The sequence below is a fragment of the Musa acuminata genome, chromosome BXJ3-9, assembly GCF_036884655.1.
Source record: "Musa acuminata AAA Group cultivar baxijiao chromosome BXJ3-9, Cavendish_Baxijiao_AAA, whole genome shotgun sequence".
NCBI classification, from domain to species: domain Eukaryota; kingdom Viridiplantae; phylum Streptophyta; class Magnoliopsida; order Zingiberales; family Musaceae; genus Musa; species Musa acuminata.
The window spans coordinates 4,014,086-4,036,544 of record NC_088357.1 but is presented as its reverse complement, the minus strand read 5'-3'; the positions used below and the strand labels follow the sequence as shown (position 1 = coordinate 4,036,544).

At 38.4% G+C, this 22,459-nt stretch overlaps 4 protein-coding genes across 6 annotated transcripts; all 4 read right to left on the bottom strand.

Annotated features, from left to right (window-relative positions):
* Positions 1–541: 541 nt before the first annotated feature.
* Positions 542–4,229, bottom strand: LOC135649781 (ubiquitin-conjugating enzyme E2 36). Its single transcript, XM_065168575.1, has 8 exons — positions 4,090–4,229; positions 3,872–3,899; positions 3,607–3,693; positions 2,707–2,765; positions 1,721–1,762; positions 1,574–1,647; positions 1,029–1,126; positions 542–884 (listed from the first exon to the last, which is right to left on the bottom strand). The coding sequence occupies exons 1-8, from the start codon at positions 4,123–4,125 to the stop codon at positions 847–849; spliced, it is 462 nt and encodes a 153-aa protein (XP_065024647.1). The 5' UTR covers positions 4,126–4,229; the 3' UTR covers positions 542–846.
* A 741-nt stretch (positions 4,230–4,970) lies between these two features.
* LOC135649780 (14-3-3 protein 9-like) lies at positions 4,971–9,368 on the bottom strand. 3 transcript variants are annotated; one of them, XM_065168572.1, is made up of 7 exons: positions 9,167–9,368; positions 8,757–9,063; positions 8,581–8,668; positions 7,218–7,327; positions 6,992–7,140; positions 5,459–5,520; positions 4,971–5,290 (listed from the first exon to the last, which is right to left on the bottom strand). In XM_065168572.1, the coding sequence occupies exons 1-7, from the start codon at positions 9,237–9,239 to the stop codon at positions 5,288–5,290; spliced, it is 792 nt and encodes a 263-aa protein (XP_065024644.1). In that variant the 5' UTR covers positions 9,240–9,368; the 3' UTR covers positions 4,971–5,287. The 3 variants fall into 3 exon arrangements, with proteins under 3 accessions (XP_065024644.1, XP_065024646.1, XP_065024645.1); XM_065168574.1 differs by having other exon boundaries at positions 5,459–5,511; XM_065168573.1 differs by having other exon boundaries at positions 5,459–5,517; positions 9,167–9,367.
* Positions 9,369–11,848: 2,480 nt separating this feature from the next.
* On the bottom strand, positions 11,849–21,940 carry LOC135649253 (phosphoenolpyruvate carboxylase 2-like). The gene is made up of 10 exons (XM_065167459.1): positions 21,579–21,940; positions 20,618–21,009; positions 19,956–20,040; positions 19,560–19,782; positions 19,309–19,412; positions 19,095–19,182; positions 17,557–17,711; positions 16,340–17,338; positions 15,292–15,678; positions 11,849–14,592 (listed from the first exon to the last, which is right to left on the bottom strand). Exons 1-10 carry the CDS (start codon positions 21,738–21,740, stop codon positions 14,296–14,298), a joined length of 2,892 nt encoding a protein of 963 aa, XP_065023531.1. The 5' UTR covers positions 21,741–21,940; the 3' UTR covers positions 11,849–14,295.
* LOC135582149 (dof zinc finger protein 5-like) lies at positions 11,969–12,433 on the bottom strand. Its single transcript, XM_065169014.1, has one exon. It carries the CDS (start codon positions 12,431–12,433, stop codon positions 11,969–11,971), a length of 465 nt encoding a protein of 154 aa, XP_065025086.1.
* Positions 21,941–22,459: the final 519 nt, after the last annotated feature.

Here is a 22,459-nt window from a genome sequence, read left to right as displayed (position 1 = left end):
AAAACATGTAATTAGCCCAACTCAAACTTTCCTCTTTATGGAATACCAAGCATATTCTTTTAAGGTGATTTATTTTTTTTTTTCATTTGATTTAATTTTTTTAGGTTTTAAAACTGATGGTTACCAGATTTAGTTTTATTTAAAATAATATAAAAACCTTCTGATAGATGATATAACAAGTCTGAAATATATTTATTTAAAGCAATAAAAAAATTTTAAAAATAATAAAATAACATTGTTCACAGTGAAAACCCTATACGGAAAACTTCATTACCGGAGACTATGGTTGGCAAGCGATCTACTTGGCTCATGCTACCAAGGGAATCGTAAAGAATTGCCGTCTGTTAAAGAGGGTCATAAAGCATTGGAGGTTGGAGAGATAATGGGATTTTTGCCATTTTGTTTGAGGGCTATAAAGAATTGCCGTACTGAGCTATTCATTTCAAATACAACTTAGATATCCAGTTAATGAAGCCGAAGGTCAGATATTTGATTATCCAATCACATGCTTATTAATTTGCTACTTATATGTTACCGTTCCTAACTACATAACAGCCATCATGATCCATGTTATATAATAACAGCAAGAGAGCGCAAAATGTGACAACATAAGTTACACGAACACAGTCAAGAAATTAAAGGGTATGGGCATAATAAAAACCCTGCTAGCTAGAAAGAGACGTAGGAATATAACTTCATGACATAAATATATGAAGAGGTACCTTCAACTCAAGAAAATGATATACACCCTGCGATATGACAGCGTGACGGCCACCCTTTTTAACTGTCAGCAGCCGGCGTTGGACCAATAAACTTAGACATGTTATTAGAACTACCTGAAGAGTTTTATGCCCCACTAGCATAGAGACGTGTCCATTCTTTTGCTGCATTATCAGATAAAGTCCATAAAAAGAACCATGGTGAGAAGCTTAATACAGAGTCAAGACAACCTGATTTTACTATTTGCTGGGAATAATTAAGAACATCAAAAGCAAGGCACAGATGCAACAATAAGAGCATAATCTTACCAGTTTCGACAGCTTCTGCTTCATTTGTCTTCCAATGTTTTGCAATGTTTTCTGAAAGAGGGTCATCTGGGTTTGGGGCACTAAGAAGTGCTTGTATGCTGAGCATGAAAAACAATAATCATGCAAGATTAGATAAAAGAAAAATAAAAATTATGCAAAAACTGCTATCATTTTCCAAGCTGAAAAAGACAATGATTCTTATCATGATTCTATCAAGATTTACAACAACACTATTTTCTAGTTTGAAAAGAATAAATTTAATTTGTAACAATGTCCTTGTTAGAGCTTTTTCTTTTAATTTAATGCCAAGAAAGAGTGTCAAGCTTAATATGACAAGTCCGGATAAGTCAAAAGGAATTAGGAAATCCATCAGTTTTCCATGTTTATCACCTCTTGTTCAGTTGCAACAAGTAACTAGATTTATTAACAGCATATAAAGAAAGCCAAAGAGAATCAATTAAATCAAATTCTATTGCTATTTATTATTTGGGAATATTATAATATTCTAGTGGTGTAAATACAATCAATTAAAACAATCACATTACCTAAGTAGTACTGTTCGAATTTGGAGGGCTGGACTCCATTTGTCCTTTAAAATGTCAAGGCATATTCTTCCAAGCTGCAGATGAAACTCTTGGATTATAATTGTTTTTCTGTGAGAAAGATAAAAGGGAAGAAATGCAACGCCTTGCCTTGTCAATGTTGGGATGATAAATTTTGGTGAGAAAACGGACCTGTTTCAAACTCAATGAAAAAATAATAGACGGATTAGTTAGATAGATTAAAGAAGCACCGACTACAGGTAGTATAATTTATGTTGTCCTGCCACGTGGCAAGAAGAAATAAAGCCCAGTGCCAAAAGAGGACAAGACTACAAAGATAATACATTTAAACAGAATAGATGATTTTGTAATCCGTGGTCATGGATGGCAGGAGAAAAATGAAACTAAAAAAAATGAAAAATAAAATGTGGCTTTTGTTTGTAACTTATAGATCAACTTCAGAATTAAGACTAGTAAACTTCCAAGTTCCAACTACTATTTAGAACATTATATTTTAAAAAATAAAAGATATGTGCTGAAAACATGAGTGCATATGCAAATAGAGGGAGAGAGGGAGGAAGGGGGAGGTAACGAAGAGGTGAAACTATCAGCTTCTTGGATGTCCATTTATTCATAACTCACAAGTTAAAACTTCCTACCAATCAAAATGTCAGCAGCAAAACACGAGGATGAGGAATTGATAGCTGGCCCTCATTTCAAGAACTTAAGCTCAACCAGTAAAATTAGTTTCATAACACAGCAATATCAGCAAAGAGGATTTTCAGAATGCACCATTTATTTTTTTTCTTTTGAGCTTTTGGATTAGTTAGAATTTTGATGCAGTTCCTAAAGGCTTAGGAGTATGCATGCAGCCATAGTTTGGTAATTTTATACCAAAGCTTCCTGTAGAATAGTTTCAGCTTGGTGCTGTATTGAAAAAGCAAACCAAATAAGAGAAAAAAAACACTTGGACATTGGCGACTAATTAATTATACATAGATTATCAGCCTTCTGTTTTGGTTAAAGTGTGAATGAAAAACTTCCAAAAATGTAACCGAGAAAGAATATAGGAAAAGAACCAAGACAATCGCCTTACCATTACATGATGGGCATGACATTAGCTAGTGTTATCTTACCTTTGGGGCAGCCATTGGATATTCCTCAGGCAAAAACAACTCGAGCTTGAAAACCCCTCCTGTGTAAAGGTAAAAGAAAAATAAAGTGACTACTTCAGGACAGAATCCATAGAAGATCAAAATATTTATAAATATTTGCTAACAGAAAAGACCTTTTTTTTTTCAATTTATTGTCCTTAAATTATAAGCAAAATTAGATAAATTAAATGCCCTGTGGTTTGAATTGTGAAATTGATAAGCTGAGCAGTAATGCAAATGCCAAGATGATATCCTAGTTTCATTCAAACCTTTCACTTCCGACTTCAACTCTAGATGCTACATGTCCTACATGGTATCACCCCTGGTACTAAGAATGGTGAGCTCTTAGAATATTGGTTCCAAATCCAAATCAGTTGGCATTAGAGATCATTCCTTACAGATAATGGAGAAATTAGGTTTATGGGATATGGACTAATTGATTCATGTAGCCGACACCAAATAGTTGAAACTTATGGCTTTGTTATAGTTGGATATGGACTAATTGATCTCGAATAATAAGAGTAATTTCAATTGATATCAGAGCAAAAGTACTTACAACAAATGAAATTACATGTAGAAAAAATCATTTGCAACTGAGACGGTTTCGCAAGATACACATCTATACACTACAGTAAGTATTCATAAGCTAGACAAAGATTTAATCGCCAATATGCATCAACGAGAAAGCCAATGCCTATTTACAACTGCAGCCATACACAAGTGATTGGATACTTTACAATTCACACTCCATATCTCTAAGGCACGTTACTTCCATCAGTTTGAAAAAGAAAAAAGGCGATAATCACCTAGCACTTATTTCTCATAAAATTATGCGTGAAAGATCAGCAAAAGGATCCATGCTATCATTAGCAAAGTAGTCACCTTCATACGGAGACTGAGTTGGCCCAAGGATCATCACATTGAAGTAGCGCATGTTATCCTCGGACGGAGATGCACTTATGCCAGGAGCTGCCACAAACAAAGCAACGCATGAGCCAAAACCCTAACACAACAAGCAATCCCGGGATCGAAAACCTAAATCCAACACCCTAGTGTTCAAAATCTGAACACCTTGACTTCAAATTGAAGACCAAAAACCAATTATAATGTGCAAGAAACATCCCAAAGAAGTAACACAAAATAGTACCTGGTTCGCTAAGAAGACGCTGCGTTTCCTGTCCGACCAAAAAGGATCAAGCAGCCAAGATGAGTTAAACCAAACCAGAAAGTTACCAAGAGAGAAAGAGATCAAAACCCCATCTCTTCGTGGATCGGGATCTTGACAAATCGGAGAGTAGACGAAGAAAAAAATGAAGAAACCACGGTGACAAAATCGAATCAGAAGCTCTCCGATCGAGGACTTACCTTGATGATCCGTCGAGGGAGGTTGCTGTTTGCCATCGGGACGATGATCTCTCTCTCTCTCTCTCTTACCGATCTAGACCTTCACTCTCGTATGGAAAGCCCCCGGCAAAAGAAAAAGGGCACGGCCTCATGTCGCTCGAGTGGAATGGCTTTATATATAGCCTTCTCTCCCGGCTAAAATTAATTTCTTCTTGTAGTATTCCAAAGTGGTTAATTTTTATAAACGTGAATAATAAAAATACTTGACCATGTAATTCAAATTGGGTTCCGCGTGTAAACCTTTTTGGGCTTCTATGACTCTAGTAGAAGTTTCCGGAATCCTGGCAAATCTGTTGGAGTTGGCAGTTAACCACTCGAGCGGACACTGCTTGGCAATTGCTTAAATGACAAATTTGGAGAACATAAAAGTGAATCATATACAAGTAGTATTTAAAGATGGCTTTCAGGTAGGATAGTAGTGGAAGAATCATCAGGAGGCACATGGCTTTCAGGTAGGATAGTAGTGGATGGCCACCGTGACAAAGTTCCTTCGCAGATCATATCGTCCAAGAGGAACCTTCCGGGATTCCTTCAAACGGTCAATCTATAGACCACCTGGGTAAGCGAGGAAGAGCAACGTTTCCCTACGCTACCAGCCAGCCCCTGTTTTGAGAAGGCTGTAACACGGGGGGGGCATCGCCGATTCAAGTTGCGAGTTTTATGCTCCTATGTGAAACACTAGGTAAGATGAACCTAAAATATCGACTCTGGTCTCCTACAACATGGAAAAGGTTGACCCACACAGAATAGGCACACATCCGCTTGACCCTGCACCTCGACATTGTTGAACAATGATACTATTGTCTCTTAGTGCATTATTACATTAATCTAGCGGAAGAAACTAAGGCAACAGATCCACCACAACTGATCATTGCAGAAAACAAAAAACATTGATTCAGCAACAGGGAACGCTCATGACATCACATCTCTTTAGGCAGCCACCAAACAGATCAAACACTATAACATGATAGTACCCGGACTAGACACGGAAGCAACAAGATCTTCAACCTCCAAGTTCAGATAAATTTCCTAATTCAAGTCGATTAAAATGAGAACAGGAACCAATAACAGATAATCTAAAAACTAGACCAACCGGAATTCAAATGATAAGAACAGCTTCCAAATAGTCATCCACTGGGCGTCACCAGTTCGGGCATCCTCACTGCAAAACATTTTTCAATATTGAAGGTTAGAATTCTTGGAATAATATCAGATTCAGCAGCAACTCATCTCATGCCCCTGAATAGTGCATATAACTATGCCATGGATGTGGTTTACCACGATGGTGCCGGGCAGGCACGAATTGAGTTAAACATATACAGAAACCAACCTCTGCATCTTCGACTGCACCAGGCTTGCCATTACTTTCCTTTATAGGATCTTCTGTTGCTGCTTAAATCAGGGGAAAACATTAAAATTGATTTAGACTTTTCTGGATGAAACCCAACAAAGTCGTAAGCAAATACTGATGTGAAAATTAAAATGGTTGCTTTAGTAATTTATTATACAAATTACCAAGAAACAAGCTCTGTTTAACCAATTATATCATGTTTCATACAAGATTAAAGAGTGGAAAATTTGCAGGGTTCATAAATTATTCAATCTCCAAATAATGTTCAGCACATGACCCGAGCATGCAACACTTGGTTAAAAACTAACATTGCAGTGAAGAAAATGGCTCGGGTATATTTGGCTGTGGGAAAACATAGGGAAAATTCCAGATTCAATCAAGCAGCCATATAGTCCAATTTGGTGGGGATTTTGCATGGTATTTAAAAAAAATAACTCCAGGATGTATCAACTCAAACAAACTCAACTGCAATTTTCTTCTTTATTTCTCCCCAATCAATGGTTCATTTGTGACTTCAAATGCTAATCAAGTTGAAGTCTTGTAAGTTATAACATGTTATGAATTAATTAGAACTCTTGAATTAGCTACCCAAGAACTCAATTATCTCTTACCAATTGTTTCATCCTCAACAGACCTCTTTCTGGGCTTATTTTGTTACCACCTTTTAACTCTCTACATGTTGGCCTATGTCATATTATAACTACTACAAGCACGAACCCACCTCCCTGAGCTTTGGATTACTACTCCTATGAAGTAGGACCATTGCTTGCATCACTATCACTCCATAATCAAGGGTATAATTCAAATTATTCTAAAAAACAAACAAGTATGATAAAAGAATCTAAAGTCCAACACAAGCAACATTCATTGTTTTAGAACATGAATCTTTTTAAGAGAATAACTAGGGATTTCAACAATCAAAGAAATAGCAAACCTTCTTCAGCGATATGATTGACACACAAGAACATAATGTTTGGAAACCAATTTCTTTGGTAATGACATATTAATACGTTTTAGTGCTTGATAATAAAAATAAAAAGTTGAGATAATCTGAACCCAGATTAAGTTCTTTGCATTGCGTCGGAGGAATTTTTCACCTATAATGGGAATAGTTAAGCAACTAGCCACAACCAAACATGCCAATGTGGCCATCAGCCACAAAGTTGACAGATGCTGGATCAGAAGCTAAGAAGCATATTTTATCCATTAAGGACAATCTCACAGCATATTTTGATCTTTTACAACACTAGAGACAAGCAAGACATTGAGGCATCCATCAGTCCTAGACAATCCCAAGAATCTCTTGTGCACTTCTAAATTGAACCTAAGTCCATCTCAAGAATTTCTTATGCTCTTCTTATTCTAAATTTATTTAAGCTAAAGCCATATTACTACAAAGCTTTCCTTGCAAAAAGACGACAAAACAATCAACTAAAACAAAAATAACCTATCCCAAAAGCATATTCTTTCAGATGCCAGCAAAAATAACCTCTGTAATCAGTTAAATATTACCTCCATCTTCAGGGATGTCAGATGTCCATAAGGTAAGGTTATCCCTCAATAGTTGCATAATCAATGTGCTGTCCTTGTATGATTCTTCACTCAGTGTGTCAAGCTCAGAAATAGCTTCATCAAAGGCTTGTTTTGCAAGGTGGCAAGCCCTGAGTTTAGAGAAGTCATTTGAAGAATCAGATAATGGGCAAACATCTAACGTGCTGTTCTATAGGATGTAGCATACCGTTCAGGTGAGTTCATGATCTCATAATAAAATACAGAGAAATTCAATGCTAATCCCAATCGAATTGGATGAGTAGGAGCCAGATCTGCCTCGGCTGTACTTGTGGCTGCCTGCAACGCGATACAGGTAATACTACTTCAGCAAAAAGAGACAAGCTTATTAGAGCAACATCAAATTCACTGGGCATAAGAAAAATAATCCAAAACATCCATGAGATCAAAAACTTCTCTCCTGCAAAGCAACATGAAACAATATAAAAAAATAAAAGAAGACTTGAGAGGAAATACATAATACATATATGCCCTAAAGGGCAGTCCACGAGCCATAAAGCCATATTACAGCTGAGATGGTAGAACTTAATAATGTACTTCAGTGCAAACTTGTGCATGCATCAGATATACCTCTAACAGTTTAAAATCACAAATCTAGACTTCAAAAACCATGTGAATGTTTTTAACTACCCACAATTACCACCTCTGAAGCTCGCAAGAATTACACTGTGATAATTAGTTATATACGATATAGAGGTACGTAGTTCCTGCTCCTCATTTAGCTCCATCAATTTAACCATAGTAATGAACATGAATTAACTGAAGACAAAATTTCAAACCCAAATGCAAATTTGAGCAACAACGACGACATATGCAAGCTTCAGTTTCTTGAATATAACAAGGATAAATAGTAGTCATACCCTTCTGAGAAATTAAAATGTTACTGCAATCATCAACTACTGAAAAGGGATCCAACAAGCAACTAACTATAAGTCCCTCAGATAAAAGAAATAATCCTCAGCCAACAATATCACTAAAGAGAAAACAGAAAAGTGATTACTGTCGATCTTATTCAAAATAGTGATATATTTTAACCCTCTTGGTCCACAAGGAAAACAAAACACAAGGGAACCACCACAAAATATATAGGTAAAAAAAAAAGTAAAGTCAGCCTGCGGCTGACAAGTTCATTAAAACATGATGTTTACATAGTAAATCATGATGAAGATAACAACTCGGTACCACTGTCTACTGTCATTCATTAATGTATAACTAACTACTCTGTTTAAGCATGCATGTTGTAATCAATGCGAATGCGACGAATAACGGGAGCTTGAACTACTGCAAAATGAGCACACACAAGAATGATTTTATATTATCATGAGATATTCTGGTAAAAAATTCTGCTAAATTATCGGATAGAATCATACAATAACAACAGTTCTAATGGAAACGGAACAATGGTTTTGGAGGAAGCAGATTCTAATAATGCAAAATGCTTACTAATTGGAAATACAAATGTTCTCCAACGGGGCAGTCAAACCAAATCGTAAGATACAAATGTGGGAAAGGCAAATAAAAGAATCTTGGACCTGATACGCTGCTAGAGACTGTTCTGCTACTTCTTTCCTCTCATTCCCAGCCTTGAACTCCGCCAGGTAACGATAGTAATCGGCCTTCCTGCGATCGAACCATGACGTGACTTCAGACCAAAAAAGAACAGAAGGACCAGCAAAACAACATGTAGACGATTTCAGATCTGACTCACATCTTATAGTAGAATACAGAGGATTCCCCGGCCGACGACGAAGGGATGAGGTGCTCGTCGATCAGGGTAACAATATCAGTGCAGATGTTCGAGAGCTCCAACTCCACCTTCTGCCGGTACTCCTTGATGTTCTTGACATGGTGCTCGTTCCCTCTCGACTCCTCCTTCTGCTCGATCGAAGAGAGGATCCTCCAGGAAGCCCTCCGTGCGCCGACCACGTTCTTGTAGCCCACCGAGAGCAGGTTCCGCTCCTCCACGGTGAGCTCCACGTCGAGCTTCGCGACCTTCTTCATCGCATCCACCATCTCTGCCACGAGCAACACGGATCGGATCGAGGGACGGCAAAATCCCTCACCATGGGAAGAGATGGGAACCCTAGGGATCGAGATCAGAGGGAAGCAAACACATACCGTCGTAGCGCTCGGCTTGCTCTGCGAGCTTGGCGATGTAGACGAAGTTCTCGCGCTCCTTCTGCGACGCCATTTCCGATCCACTCGGGGCTCTTCCCCTCGATCTCTCCCTCCTCTCCCTTGATGCTCGCTTCGGTGTCGAGAAACCAACAGGAGGACAGGGGAGGAAAGGACGGCGATGAAGTGTCTGAGCAGGTGCGGCAGCGGGGCTATTTATGGCAATTGACAGCGGTAACTTTTAGGATTGACCGGGGGATGGGATCGGGATGGACGGATTAGTTGAACCAAATCCCGTATATGATTAAATAAGATAAGATAAAATAAAATAAAAAGTCATAATAATAAAAAGGTGTAAATTTTCCACAATTGCGAGGTAATTAAAATTTAAAATAAAAATCACAAATAAATTTACTAAAAAATCAAAATAAATATATATATATATATATATATATGAAAAGGTGATATCCCGAAAAGATCATTAGATTTGGTTTTTTTTTTTTTTCTTCCCACAAAGAGATTTGGTCTTCTTTGCTTTTTGTTCATAGAGAATTTTCTTTTGTTTTTACTTTTCAATTTTATCATATATGTTTTCCCTCCTTTTTTTACTTTGTTTGGCCCATTAGATTTGATCCATGGGTTCAATTCAATAAATTCCATATTGGTTCAAATAAGACTGAAAATACTACTAATAATGCATGCATTATTATTCTTCGTGTTGTTTTTCCTTAGTTGGGACCATAGATTAAATTAAAAATTTAGCTAAAATATTAAAAGCTATAAAATAATTTAGAATACATGTCAAAATCAAATTCAAGATAATTTAGTGTACCTATCAATTTTGATATTATTTTGAAAGTCAAATATGTTTTAAACATTATTTATAGATTTTTATAATTTTTAATACGAATATATTTCTCATGTTTTTTTTTTTTTTATGCTTCTTGGTTTTGTTATTAAGAATACTTTGGCGAAAAAGGTAATCGGTTATAAGAAGGTGAATGGCCATATTTACATTGCTTCGAGTAGATGACTAATTACGTGTTACCTTATATGATTAGATCATATTAGTATTGCGATCCTTATTCTTAAAAAAATTATATTATGATCCTTATAGTTCTGAAAGTGAAATAAATAATCTCATTTATCTTAACATTATCAGCTGTATTAACGAAAAACATAACATGTGAGATTGGATCAATACAAAAATGATAGAAAAAAATGATAATTTTAATATTTTTTGTGTTTTCAACAAGTGAGATATTGAAATTATCTTTTTATCGCTAAAATCGTTAAAAATAAATTAGATAATGAAATTATCTTTTTACTTATCATTTTCGTATCGATCCAACATGTGATGTCATGTATTGCATTTTTATTAATATAACTGACGATGTTAGAAAAATAAGATTATTTATTTTATTTTTAAAAATTATAAAAAAAATTAATATAAAATTTTAAAGTACAGAAACTATGATACTAATCAAGTAAAGAAACGAATATATAATTAGCATTAGAGTAGGCGGGTTATCATTTCTTGAGTTCTATGATTGATTGGGAAAAAGCCTATGACGTGAGGTTGTTTAATAGAAGAAAGTCTTCCTAAAGGTGTCTCTCTCTCGTAGTTTGTGTATTTAGTTCGGACACTACATGACTTCTTCTTCCTACTTTGGTATAGTCTTTAAACAGTCAACACACGCATGAATCATGTGTTAATAATACATGGATAAGTTATTTTTGTGAGCCACCAAACTATAAAGTAGAGCAGCATCAGGCATCACTTATCTTTCTATGGTTCCACATTGTCTCTAAGAAACGTGTATGCATGGAGGTTATGGGGCACTCGAGGCTGCATGAGATTAAAGTATAATTGACCCATTGGAAAAATATCAGTGCACATCACGACCACAATATCATAAGAATGCCAAAAATATTATTCTTGGTATGAAAGCTTATGTAACTCTTCAATGCAAGGCATGATATTTATAGTTCCAGACTATGGCTTCATGTTGTCATAACTGCGTATGCTTCTTATTTAATGGACGTATACGTGTATGAAATACCACTTTGTCTGATCTATGGATTTTGTGCACGTACTCGAACACTCGACACCCATTTCATTCGTCAATGTCATGTTCGGACGTTTGTGTTCGTGCAATAAGAGTTTCAATACAACTCTAACTCTCTGTCTTCTCACGTGCAAACAAGTAGCGGATAGGCATGCCGTCAGTCATCATCCGACTAATTAAGGACGGCTTATATTAAATGCGCATGATGATGGTTGACGACAACAATTTTATGATCCAATCGTGCTGTACATAAATGACATTTCATGCGTGCATCATAAAAAGGAGCACTGTTAATGGCAGTCAAAGCAGATGAACGCGTTTGTTTGGTCGGTCAACGAAGCTATCTATCTGTTCAAAGTTGACTTGTTGAAGGCACAGATGCAACTGTGATCGCTTTGACGTCCACTACAGTTTTGGCATATCAACAATTATGAGTCGAGTTGTTTCTGAGGTGTATGCAACTCCTTTTTGTTTCTCCTGTTGTTACGTGACATGGGAAAGGCTGGTCAACCTTTCCTTTGACCTTTTACTGGAAGGAAGAACTTGGTTGAGTCCTAAGCATCTTACTGAATTGTGAGATGGGCTTTGGTTAATGGTGAGTCTGTACAAAAGAAGCTTTTCATGGCGAAGTAAAGGAGATGTCCATTTCCACGGTTGGTTAAAAGATCACAAACATACAGACATCCTTTGGCTGTGGGAGCCGTACACTGTGACTCGAGGAGTAGATCCTCGAGAGTCAACGAGGTCCACCACTGTGCCTGCGGTCAACTATCGCCGGGGCGTCTGGTGTCAGGAGCCAGCGATCCATCGCCGCCGCCCCGTCAGAGTAGCCAGACGGCTGGCACACCAGGACGCAGACAGAAGGGATGGATGCGGTTGCTGCGGCTGCGGCGGAGGCTCCTATGCGGTGTGCGGGGCGACCCCTCCGGCGGCCAGCGCCGACGGGAACGTTTCTGCGGAGGGTGCCGCCGGCTGTCCAGTAGCGGTGGCAGGCCTTGCAGAAGTGGCGCGGCTGGTTGACGTTGTAGTTGTTGAAGTAGCAGAACCTGGTCTCCTTGCTCTTGCACCTCGGGCACGGCAGCGCCGCCGCCTCTTCCTGCGCCTCCACCCGCTTCTCCTCTTCCTCCTTGGCTTGTCTGTTCCCCTTTTGGATCACCGTCCCGAAAAGTTTGAAGCTTACTGCTTCCTCTACTCGTGCCATCAGATGGATTTGTTGTAGTGTTAGGCCGAGAGAGAGAGAGAGAGAGAGAGAGAGAGAGAGAGAGAGAGAGAGAGAGAGAGAGAGCTGTAGTGTTAGGTTGAGAGGGATAGGGGGAGCAAGGAGAAGTGGAGAGCCATACTGCAGAGGAGAGAGACACATAAATGGTTATGGATTAGCCAAAGAAAGCAGAAAGAAGAGTACTCAAAAGAAAAGCAAAAGGAGTGACTTTGTCAAACAAGACGTGTAGTTTGGTGTGAGGGAATTGTTCTTCTCCATTCCCTTTGTCGGTAATGGAATTATCTGAAGTGGGGGGGGGCTTCTACTACATATAGAGGAAAGGGCTGTGTGGAATGGACATTTCCTGAGGGGGAATTTAAAATATCTGAAATGGGTATAACTCTGTTTTTAGCTTTTTATCTCGATCTTCGTCTTGTTATATCCATCTCATCTCATCTCATCCTATCTTGGTTAAACATGAGAGCTTACAATTGCATCATCGCAACACCTATGTATGACGTGACCCTTTTTTGCGAGTTGTGACCAAGTCTTAGTTGGCTACGATCACCTCAGGAAGCGTGTTTAGCACAACCAGCCAGCTCAAAGGAAACATCCTATGGGCTTCTTCCCAACCTCCTTACTGGGTCGAGAACCAAAAAGTCGACAACCAGCCACCTCAACTTGAAAGGTGTATAGTGACTTATTCTGGAGTTTCTTTTGGAGAAAGAAAAAGTTGGGCAAAACATTTGAATAGTGTAAGACTGGGGATTATTAATATGGTTCCATTTGGATAAGCAAAAGCAAGATAAGTATGTGAAAAGTGCAAGTTGAGGAGTAGGGTTAGCAATTGCACTTGAGAACCATTGACTATAGGCATTTCTCACCTAGCAAAGTGCATCCAAGTGGTCATCCTCACAAAGGGATATGCATCTTGTGACAATCACCACATATTCTTCTTCACTCACACGATGGCTCCTGCAAATATGAAAGGGTGAGCAAAGGATAAGATCGAGTAGGGAGGAAAAGAGAGAGCAAATAAAACAAACAGGAATAGAATCAAAGTGTACTCGCAAAGAAAGGCTTTTTTAAGATGTTAATTATGATGAACGAGCACTTGTCACAATATAGAATCGAGCTTGGTTTTGATGAGAGAGAAGAGAAACACGGATTGAAGCATCAAGAAAACACATTTAGAGCAACTTCCTAAACCAGTTATCAATCAATGCATAAAAGATAGGCAGCAACAACTACTCGTGAATACTGTGAACAGCTGACACAGGCAAAGCAGAAATATTCCAGTTATTCTAATCACAGTCTCTTTCCAACTTAGAACGATGGCTTTAGTCCCTGGAGCACCATGAAAAGCAAATCTTCTCGGAAGAGACTGTAAGGTGTAATGCAAGAGCGGAAGAATGAAAGTTAACAGAAACCTCAGTTCCGACATCATCCCAAGAAATGTATCAATCAATCTGAGAAGCAGACCAAGAACATCTGATTAAATCATATAGCCAAACAGTGCAACATATCAGAATGCCCCAGTGTGGAAGATTGCAAACATGAAAGCTCTTGGAGATTTTGATCAATTTCAGACTCATGATAAATGTGAACTGAAAAACGAAAAGACGAAAAAAAAAAAAAAGGAAGAAAGACACTGAGAGAATTAATTTTGCCATCAGCTTCCCGAACAAGGCTTATTTCTTGCCATTAGTAATCAGGTGGCACAGCTGAAAGTGTTTTGGAACCACTGGTTGCTGTCTTCGGGAACTGACAAAAGCAGCAACGCTGCCATGGCAAAAATTAGCTACATAAAACAACAGTAGTTTGCGATGCTTTGCTTTATTGAGGAGATATGCAGAGCACACAATTCAACCAGTGTTCTGCAGTCCAGCAGCAATACCCTTCATCGTCAAAATGAGGGTGTCCTCTAACCCAGGGGCGTATTCGCTGCTTGGATTAAGCTTCACCAGTTCTGCAGCCGGTTTGCTGGACTCTGTTATCTCCTTTGAGAGATGAGGTCTCACGTTAACATGGTAGGAAGGGTCTCTGATCCTCTTCAAAGTGTAAGCTTGGCAGGCATTCAAAGTTGTAATGTAGGCATCACGCAAGCGTAATCTCTGCTTCAGATATGGATCCCCTTCTAAAAGATCTTTGTGACCAGCAACCTAGAATGAATAATTGCAGTAGCCTTTTCAGAACTAAGCATTTGAAAATTGATAACATAAACAATGAACTCGTAACCTTTTCTTGAAACATATTTCGAGACGATATTTCCCGAAAGGACGGACATATTAGTCATAACAGTCTCATATATGATAGTTATGCTCGAACGCATATAAAGGGACTCTTAACTAAAGTTGACTATATAAAAGCACCTACGATCGTATAAGACATGCTGATAACAAGAGCAATCCAAGGATACTTTAGCAAACATTTGATGTGGTAGAATTACCGTGATCTCTTTCCTGGATGCTTGAAAGGAAAACTTACTTCGGTATGCTACCCAACCTTCCTCTGAAATGATTTCCATATATCTTTTTAATTCAAAGTTAAACTAATAAGAAGGATGACGTTAAAAGGAATTAAAAATCTTACTCCGAGTATAATTTCCCCTTGGTGTATTCTAAGTCATTAAGTATAACTGCTAATATTGGATAAAGTAATTTCCCTTTTTCTGAAAATATCATCTCACCATGGAAAATAAGCTTCAAACTGATGTATATTTAGTTGTAGATCAGATTGATTGGATGCATATAGATTAAAACCAACAATGACAATTTAAAGCAATCAAAACATCTTAACTTTTTGTAACAATCACAATGATCCGACTTGCAATTAAAATAAAGGTTGATGAGAGAATTTGCCTGAAGAAGAAGGCGCTTTGTTTCTTCATAGTTGGCTCTAAGTTGCTCCCCAAATTTCCACAAATCTTGAGAAACCAACAGTTTGTCATACAAAGCAGCAATTCCAGGATCTCCCTTAGCAAAAACCATCTCAACCAAATCAATTGTGACTCTGAAAAATGGCCATTTGTTGTACATCTCTTGAAGAGTATGAAGATTCCTGATATCTTTTTGCATAACATGCTTGAATGCTGCACCAAAACCAAGCCACACTGGTAGGTGAAACCGTGTTTGTGTCCATGCGAAGATCCATGGAATTGCACGTAGTGATTCGATGCCCCCACTGGGCTTTCGTTTCGATGGCCTGCTGCCAATATTCATCCTACCATACTCCAGCTCAGGTGTAGCCTGAAAAATATAGCAGCAATTACAATATGAAGAGGGAGAAGAAAGGGGGGAGGTGTCCTATCAGGAGGATTGACAACTGAGGCCTCAGTCCATTAGGTAAAAGCTAATTATAGAAGCTTTAAATTGAAGATCAAAATTTTAGTAAACATCATCTAACAATTAAAGAACCCAAAACAAGCATCATGTAACCTGTGGACCTTTTTGTGTGTTCAATGAGTCAAAGACATACATGGAATGCAAAGGTATTTGCTAACTAAAATATGAAAATTAAAAATCCAAATCATTGATCTCATTCATAATCTTTCAAATAATACAAACACGGTACAACTTTTTAAATTTCTATATGTTAATTAAATATGCATGTACTTGTTAGTTGTTACAGAACAGCAGACAGATGATCTTTTTAATTCAAAAGATCTACAATGTCAATGATCATGTTCACCAGTCTTTGATACTCAATTTAGAGCCTCCACACACACATATACACACAAACAAAAAAGAAGTATCATTTCAAAGGTAGATGTAGTTTTTCCATAAAAGTATTGTCATGGTTATCCAGGTACTGAAACTATGGTGGGGAACTGTAATTTACACATGCTAGCTACAGGCTCAATGAATCATTTTTAAGGAATATTTCAAATAAAAAAGCTAGATTACTTACCAGGCGGAAATATTCAACAAAACGTGGTTCTCGGAAGACAATAGATCGATATTCCTCTGTGGCGACAACAGCCATTTCGTCCATCAAAGTCCGCCATTCTGGCTTTGGGGATATAGGGGGATGCATTCCATGCTCAAGAGTAGCAGCTGTGAAACGTTGGAGTGTCCTGAAGCACAAATGTTCTTCCCCAAAAGACTGCTCGATGACTTCACCTTGAACGGTAACCCGAAGAGACCCATGAACTGTGTCAGGTGGCTGAGATAGTATAGCAAGATGAGTAGGACCACCACCTCTTCCAACAGTTCCCCCACGCCCATGAAACATCATCAGTTTCACTCCATAATCCTTTGCAACTTTTATGAGCTCCTCTTGAGCTTTATATAACTGCCAAGCTGCAGAAAATCGCCCAGCATCCTTCCCTGAGTCCGAATATCCAATCATGACTTCCTGCTTCCCACAGATCCTGTTCTTGTACCAATCTATCGAGAAGAGTCGGGCTAAAGCTGCAGGAGCAGCCTCAAGATCTGCAAGTTTTTCAAACAATGGGACGACTCTCAATGGCTTTTTCACATGGCACTCACGTTGCAACAGCTCAACAGCCAAAACATCTGATGGAGCAGTCGCCATTGATATTATATAAGCCCCAAAGTTGTCCGAAGGAAGTTCTGCTATGACATGGAGAGTATCTAACACGTCAGAAATTTCATCAGTCTTGGGTAAGTCAGGGCCAAACAACGGGCGTTTTCCATTAAGTTCAGACAACAGCCATTCCTGGCGTTGCTCCTCAGGCCAGTCGCGGTAGGAACCGATTCCCAGATGTTTAGTGATAGCATCAATAACATCAGTATGCCTGTCAGATTCTTGCCTAATATCAAGCCTGACAAGAGACAGACCAAAGGTCGACACTTGGCGCAAAAAGTCAAGAAGGCTACCATCAGCAATAGGCCTATCACCACAATCACAGAGTGACCTATAGCAGAGTTCAAGAGGCTCCAAAAACTGCAAAATGGCCAGTGAAAAATTAAAACAGACCATTAACAGGATGTAGCATAAATGCAGTGAAATATAAGTCCTCTTAGCCATATTCCAAGTCTTGTTTCCAGCAGATGTGTGGAACAAAATCTACTTCAAAAGATGAAGCTCCAGATACATCTTATAAGATAGAAAGATTCAACAACTCTATCAGAGATAAAATGAATACGGCTACATCACAATACCTCCTCCACATCAGTGAAAGTTGCTTCCTCAGGAATGTCAGAATATCCATTGGAAAGTAAATGGCGGGAGCGCTCACGTGTGTTGTATAATTTATCTCTCACGCCGCTGAGTATAACACGATAAGGCTCACTTGAAGGAACTTGCTTCCAGAACTCTGTGTTCAAAAGACAATGGAAAGTGAGTAACACATTAATTGATGTCCATATGTTTTTAAATTCATAAAAGCATTTGTCTCTAATATGATCAACATAAATGATATATGAGATCATTGTACAGAATCAAATATAAAGCCTTCGCTTGGACATATTAGCCATCGAATAAATGCAAATGGATTCTAAGCTACCAAAAAGGGCTCAGAGGAATAAATCAGTAAACTGTTAAGGTAGTATATACAATGTAGTTACTTGGAATGTTGAATATTCAAGATCAGTGTACAAATGCCAATACTGGGTTTGCCAATTAACCTTCCTTCATGGTAAATCCAACTTCTTCCCCCTCGCCTACTCATCTAGCTATCGCGTTGCCTCCGTCTTTGCCAACTCACAACAACTACAACCGAATGAGAACAATTTTAGTCTTAGCACCCTCCTCTATTGCATACCATATCCTTACATCTTGAATCATTCAATTCACTGGTAAGGATGATGAGAAGCAAACTAAATCTAAAGCTCATCAATTTTTCAGATGTTTGGGTTGACTTATATTAAACCCTCCATTTACATAATTTTTCATATGTTAGTGCTTATGTTGTTTTGAACTTTCCTTAAATGGATTCAAGTAGAAATGTTTGATACACATTTCATTTATAAGTTTAACAGTAATTCCTAATCGATCCACCCAATCATATATTTCCCTTCAAGTCAATATGCAAAAGAAAACCACTCATGACTCCTTGTAGATGATCTTGCTACAGGACAGCCTCAAAAGGACCTTGAACTTGCATGGCACAAATTCCCCTTTCATGTTTTACCATTATTTTTCCCTTTCTCACTTACCTTTGGTTCCTTCCTTTACAGATGTTGGCACATCTACTTTATCTAAACCACTAAAATTTCATGATGAGATCTTATCCATAAAAAAACAGTAATCAATTTGCTGGTAATTACGATTTCCTATTTTCGAAAGTAGATCGAGACATGTCTTGGATGTACGAAGAAAATCAAGACTTCATATGTTGCATTTATGAGCACCACATACTATTAGGATCATTTTGGAGAAAATAAAGTGACATGCTAAATTACAGAAATTATGGGGAAAAACCATGCTTCAGAAGAAACGAAGAGATCATTGAGGGCAGTGGGAAACCCACCTAGGAACAGACCATAAGCAAACTCATTAAGATGCCTTGGATCTTCACAAATGATGCTGATTAAATTTGAATCTTGAAATATGATTTTAGTTCTTTTTTTTCAGATTTCTCAGAAAATGGAGCCAAGTCAACATATGTCAAACAAAATAAGTTACGAATACGGCTACAAGGAAATAGAAACTATGCATATCTAAAGCGTCAAACCATAACAAAGCAAAGTGAAGATACCTATATAGTGTTTTGCATCCTTTTTTGAGGAACGGTGTAGTTCATCTGCACGTACTTGCAGTTCTGTATTGCAGCGCCACATAGACAGCTACAAGAAAATATTAAGTCACTGATGTATAAATCAGGAAATCAACAATATCTAATATATAACTTTCTGATTCACAAGGATGCAAAGGAAATTTCCGATAACCACAATGAGGTAACAATTTAGTACCTCAAACATTAGATCCTCAATCTGTGAATAGTACAAATTTGCAGCCATCATTCTAGCCAACAAGCATACATCTCTTGTTACTTCTGGAGTAACTCTAGGATTTCCTGCATGCATAAAGAAGCATTATAACATTATAAGTATCCCTTTCTAATTACATAATTATGTATTTTGTGAAAAGAAAAAATGGTCCTAGATAAGTAATTATTAACCAAATGAAGGTTTTTTTTAGAAATAAGGGAGATGATCAATACCATCACGATCCCCACCCATCCAAGAAGAAAACTGAATAAGAGGGGCATTATAAGGCACACGTTCATTTATCCCAATGTTCTTCAATGCTGTATCAACACGACGTAAGAATTTAGGGACACCCTTCCATATGGTTTCATGGAAATAGCTCATCCCAGCCCGCATTTCATCTTGAGGCGTTGGAGGAGTTCTTCGGATTTCATCAGTCCTAAATGCTGCTTGAATCTACACAAAATCAAACCAATTGAAAAGCAGAACAGTAAGTACATAAGAGGAGTTGGAAAGGGACTGATATTAGAATGTAGCTTCAGGCTCAAGGAAAAAAACAATTAGGATCTAGATTGATAATATGCAATGGTTCATGACTGAAATTAAGTGCACATGTTGTGAAGAATTACCTCTCTCTGAAGGGCCTCATCAAGCTCCTGCTTGTCGTCAGGGGTAATATCTTTGGCATACAACTGAGTTAAACAAGTCCTTATCCTGAATAAAATGTCCAGTATGAATAAAAAACTGTCCTTTTTTCAGAAGATGGCACCTATTCTTACATTACAATTCCATTTGCCGGTTAAAATTCCGGGGAATGGTACACAAAAGGCATCTCTAAGACTTTCAAAGAAACATCTATCAAATCTCTGCCTCTTAGAGACATTGTCAGGATTAAAACACAAGTATGTTACACTTGCAGAGAAATTTGTAAAGTACAATAGTTCTTTGATAATAAAAATTGTATATGTTGGAGATAGGAAGCAAATATTGTCCAGTTTTACCTGGGATAGTAAGGGCAAAAGAAACTGACATGTGCCCGAAAATGACTCACCTTCGATGCTGGTATGTATTGTTAAAGAAAGACTTATGTCAAAAAGAGTACAGGAAGAAAAGGAAAATGGGAAACCAAAAAAACATAAGAAAATGATTATGCATCATTTTCAGGTATTTATACCACAAACAGACCAGGTCAATCAATGCATCTACACCGGTAATTAAAAATTGAAAAGAATTTAGAATTATATGTGCAGGAGGCATTTGGCAAGCAGATGATTATCAATAAATAGCAAACCTGGCATGCTTCTGAAGCAAGGATCTTCTGACTGACTGAGTTGGATGTGCAGTCAAAACCAGATCAACTGTCTGGTTTTTCAGAGCGTCAAAAACCTCTTCTTTGGACTTCTTTAGCTGCATCACGAGACGCTTGAGTGTTTCTTCTATGTCAGATTCAGTAATTGCAGAATTTTCATCAGCAAAATCTCCTTTTTTTAGCTTGATCCTCCTACGATAGGCAATCTGCACCTCCTCAGCCAAGTTGGCCAAGTTAAGCATGTGTGAGAATGATTTGGTGACCACAATTGTGTCACCCGCATCCAAACTAGTCAGCACATTCCCCAGCTCCACCAGCTTCTCAGGATCATGCTTCCCTTCATATTCAGCAGACAGCTCATACAAATCTTGAACCTGACAGCATACGACAGCCCAGGGTTAACCAGTAGTTTCGATTTGCAAAAAATTAACAGTCAATTAGCTCCCTCAGAATTCAAGAAAGATGGCATCAAATAATGAAAGCAAAATATCAAATTTGAGAGAATAACAAAGCGAAGACGAGCTTCAAATCTTCGTGTCTAATAATTACTTAAAATCACGATCAAATGACAAGGATCACGACAATAACCTTGCGTGCATTGGAACTGGCATTAGCATTTCCCCAACATCAGCCAGACAAATCTTGAATCAAGCTAAATAAATTTATTTAGAAGTTAAAAATCAGATACAAAATCACTCGAAATTCAAAAAGTCAATCCACCAACCATTTAACGGAAAGGGAAAACAAGATCCGATTCCTCCACAAATAAATGATGGATCAACAAAAGTACCATCGGACACAATACTCATCAAGCCAGTCGACCCGACCAACGGCCGTTTCCCTCAGGAATCCTCTCATCTTATCGTTCACGTCAAATCCATGGCGAAGATCGAATGAAATTATGAAGGTCAGATAACAGCGAATAGGAGCAGAGTTCGTATACCGTTTCTCTGATATCATCGCCATGCAGATCTTGAAGGATGTCGAGGAACCGATCCAAAAGGAGGGCGTCGTACTCGACCAACTTGTCGTCCTCGGAGACCTTCCCGGGGGCGAGAAGCCTCATGTGGGCATCAATGGATGCCATCTTCTCCACTCGAGACATCGCCGCGACCAATCTATCAGAACCTCGGCTTCCTGTCAATAAACAACCGTAGATCTCCAAACAAATAGCCACGGGACAAGGAGCAACGATTGGCACGAGAAAGCCGCCTTCGAAGCCCTAGATTTCTTCTCCACTCTTCGAGAGGGGAGTGAGGAGAAGCCCGTGAAGGAAGAGCAGGGGAAGGGTGGGAGAAGGCGACGGCGTGGGCTTTCGCGGGGGTCTATTTATAATGAACGAACCACCTTTTGCTGTCTCTCCTCTACCGTTTCGTTGCCAGTTAGCTTTACTCGCTGTTTCCTCACGACGAAATCCTACGCGCGCTTTATACGCACCAGACACGTTTATACATAATATATATTAATTAAAGAGATTTATATGCACTATAAATTAAAAGTGGTATGTGATTTCTTGATTTGTGATAGTAGTTATGATGTAAGGTGATGGTGGATGGCATGCTCTCTTATCCGACCGACATCATGAAACATGGGGCGGCATGGTTTGATAGCTTATCATTCCTCTCGTTGGTGGTATGTTCTCATCTCCGAAACATGTTGTCTTGATGATGCCAAGCTGCACTATACGATTGGTATTATTTATCATCACTATTTCCTCAAGTAGTGAAAGCCACACATTTGTTAGTCAACTGAGGTGGCGTCACTCGCGCAATAATGCAACAAAGAAAAGAAGGGAGGCGAATGGGAATCACAAGCGTGACTCAT

What these genes read in the sequence shown, in the direction of transcription:
- LOC135649780 (XM_065168572.1), bottom strand. Translation starts at nt 9,239, where the DNA reads ATGGCGTCGCAGAAGGAGCGCGAGAACTTCGTCTACATCGCCAAGCTC. An exon ending in GCAAGCCGAGCGCTACGACG is followed by an intron (nt 9,064 to 9,166) that starts GTATGTGTTTGC and finishes TGCTCGTGGCAG; the next exon opens with AGATGGTGGATGCGATGAAG. An exon ending in TGACATCCCTGAAGATGGAG is followed by an intron (nt 5,521 to 6,991) that starts GTAATATTTAAC and finishes CCCTGATTTAAG; the next exon opens with CAGCAACAGAAGATCCTATA.
- LOC135649253 (XM_065167459.1), bottom strand. Translation starts at nt 21,740, where the DNA reads ATGTCTCGAGTGGAGAAGATGGCATCCATTGATGCCCACATGAGGCTT. An exon ending in TTGAGGATCTAATGTTTGAG is followed by an intron (nt 19,183 to 19,308) that starts GTACTAAATTGT and finishes ATTTTCTTGTAG; the next exon opens with CTGTCTATGTGGCGCTGCAA. An exon ending in TTGTTGAATATTTCCGCCTG is followed by an intron (nt 15,679 to 16,339) that starts GTAAGTAATCTA and finishes TATATTTTTCAG; the next exon opens with GCTACACCTGAGCTGGAGTA.
- LOC135582149 (XM_065169014.1), bottom strand. Translation starts at nt 12,433, where the DNA reads ATGGCACGAGTAGAGGAAGCAGTAAGCTTCAAACTTTTCGGGACGGTG.
- LOC135649781 (XM_065168575.1), bottom strand. Translation starts at nt 4,125, where the DNA reads ATGGCAAACAGCAACCTCCCTCGACGGATCATCAAG. An exon ending in TCCCTCGACGGATCATCAAG is followed by an intron (nt 3,900 to 4,089) that starts GTAAGTCCTCGA and finishes TTGGTCGGACAG; the next exon opens with GAAACGCAGCGTCTTCTTAG. An exon ending in ATCCAATGGCTGCCCCAAAG is followed by an intron (nt 1,763 to 2,706) that starts GTAAGATAACAC and finishes AGTTTGAAACAG; the next exon opens with GTCCGTTTTCTCACCAAAAT.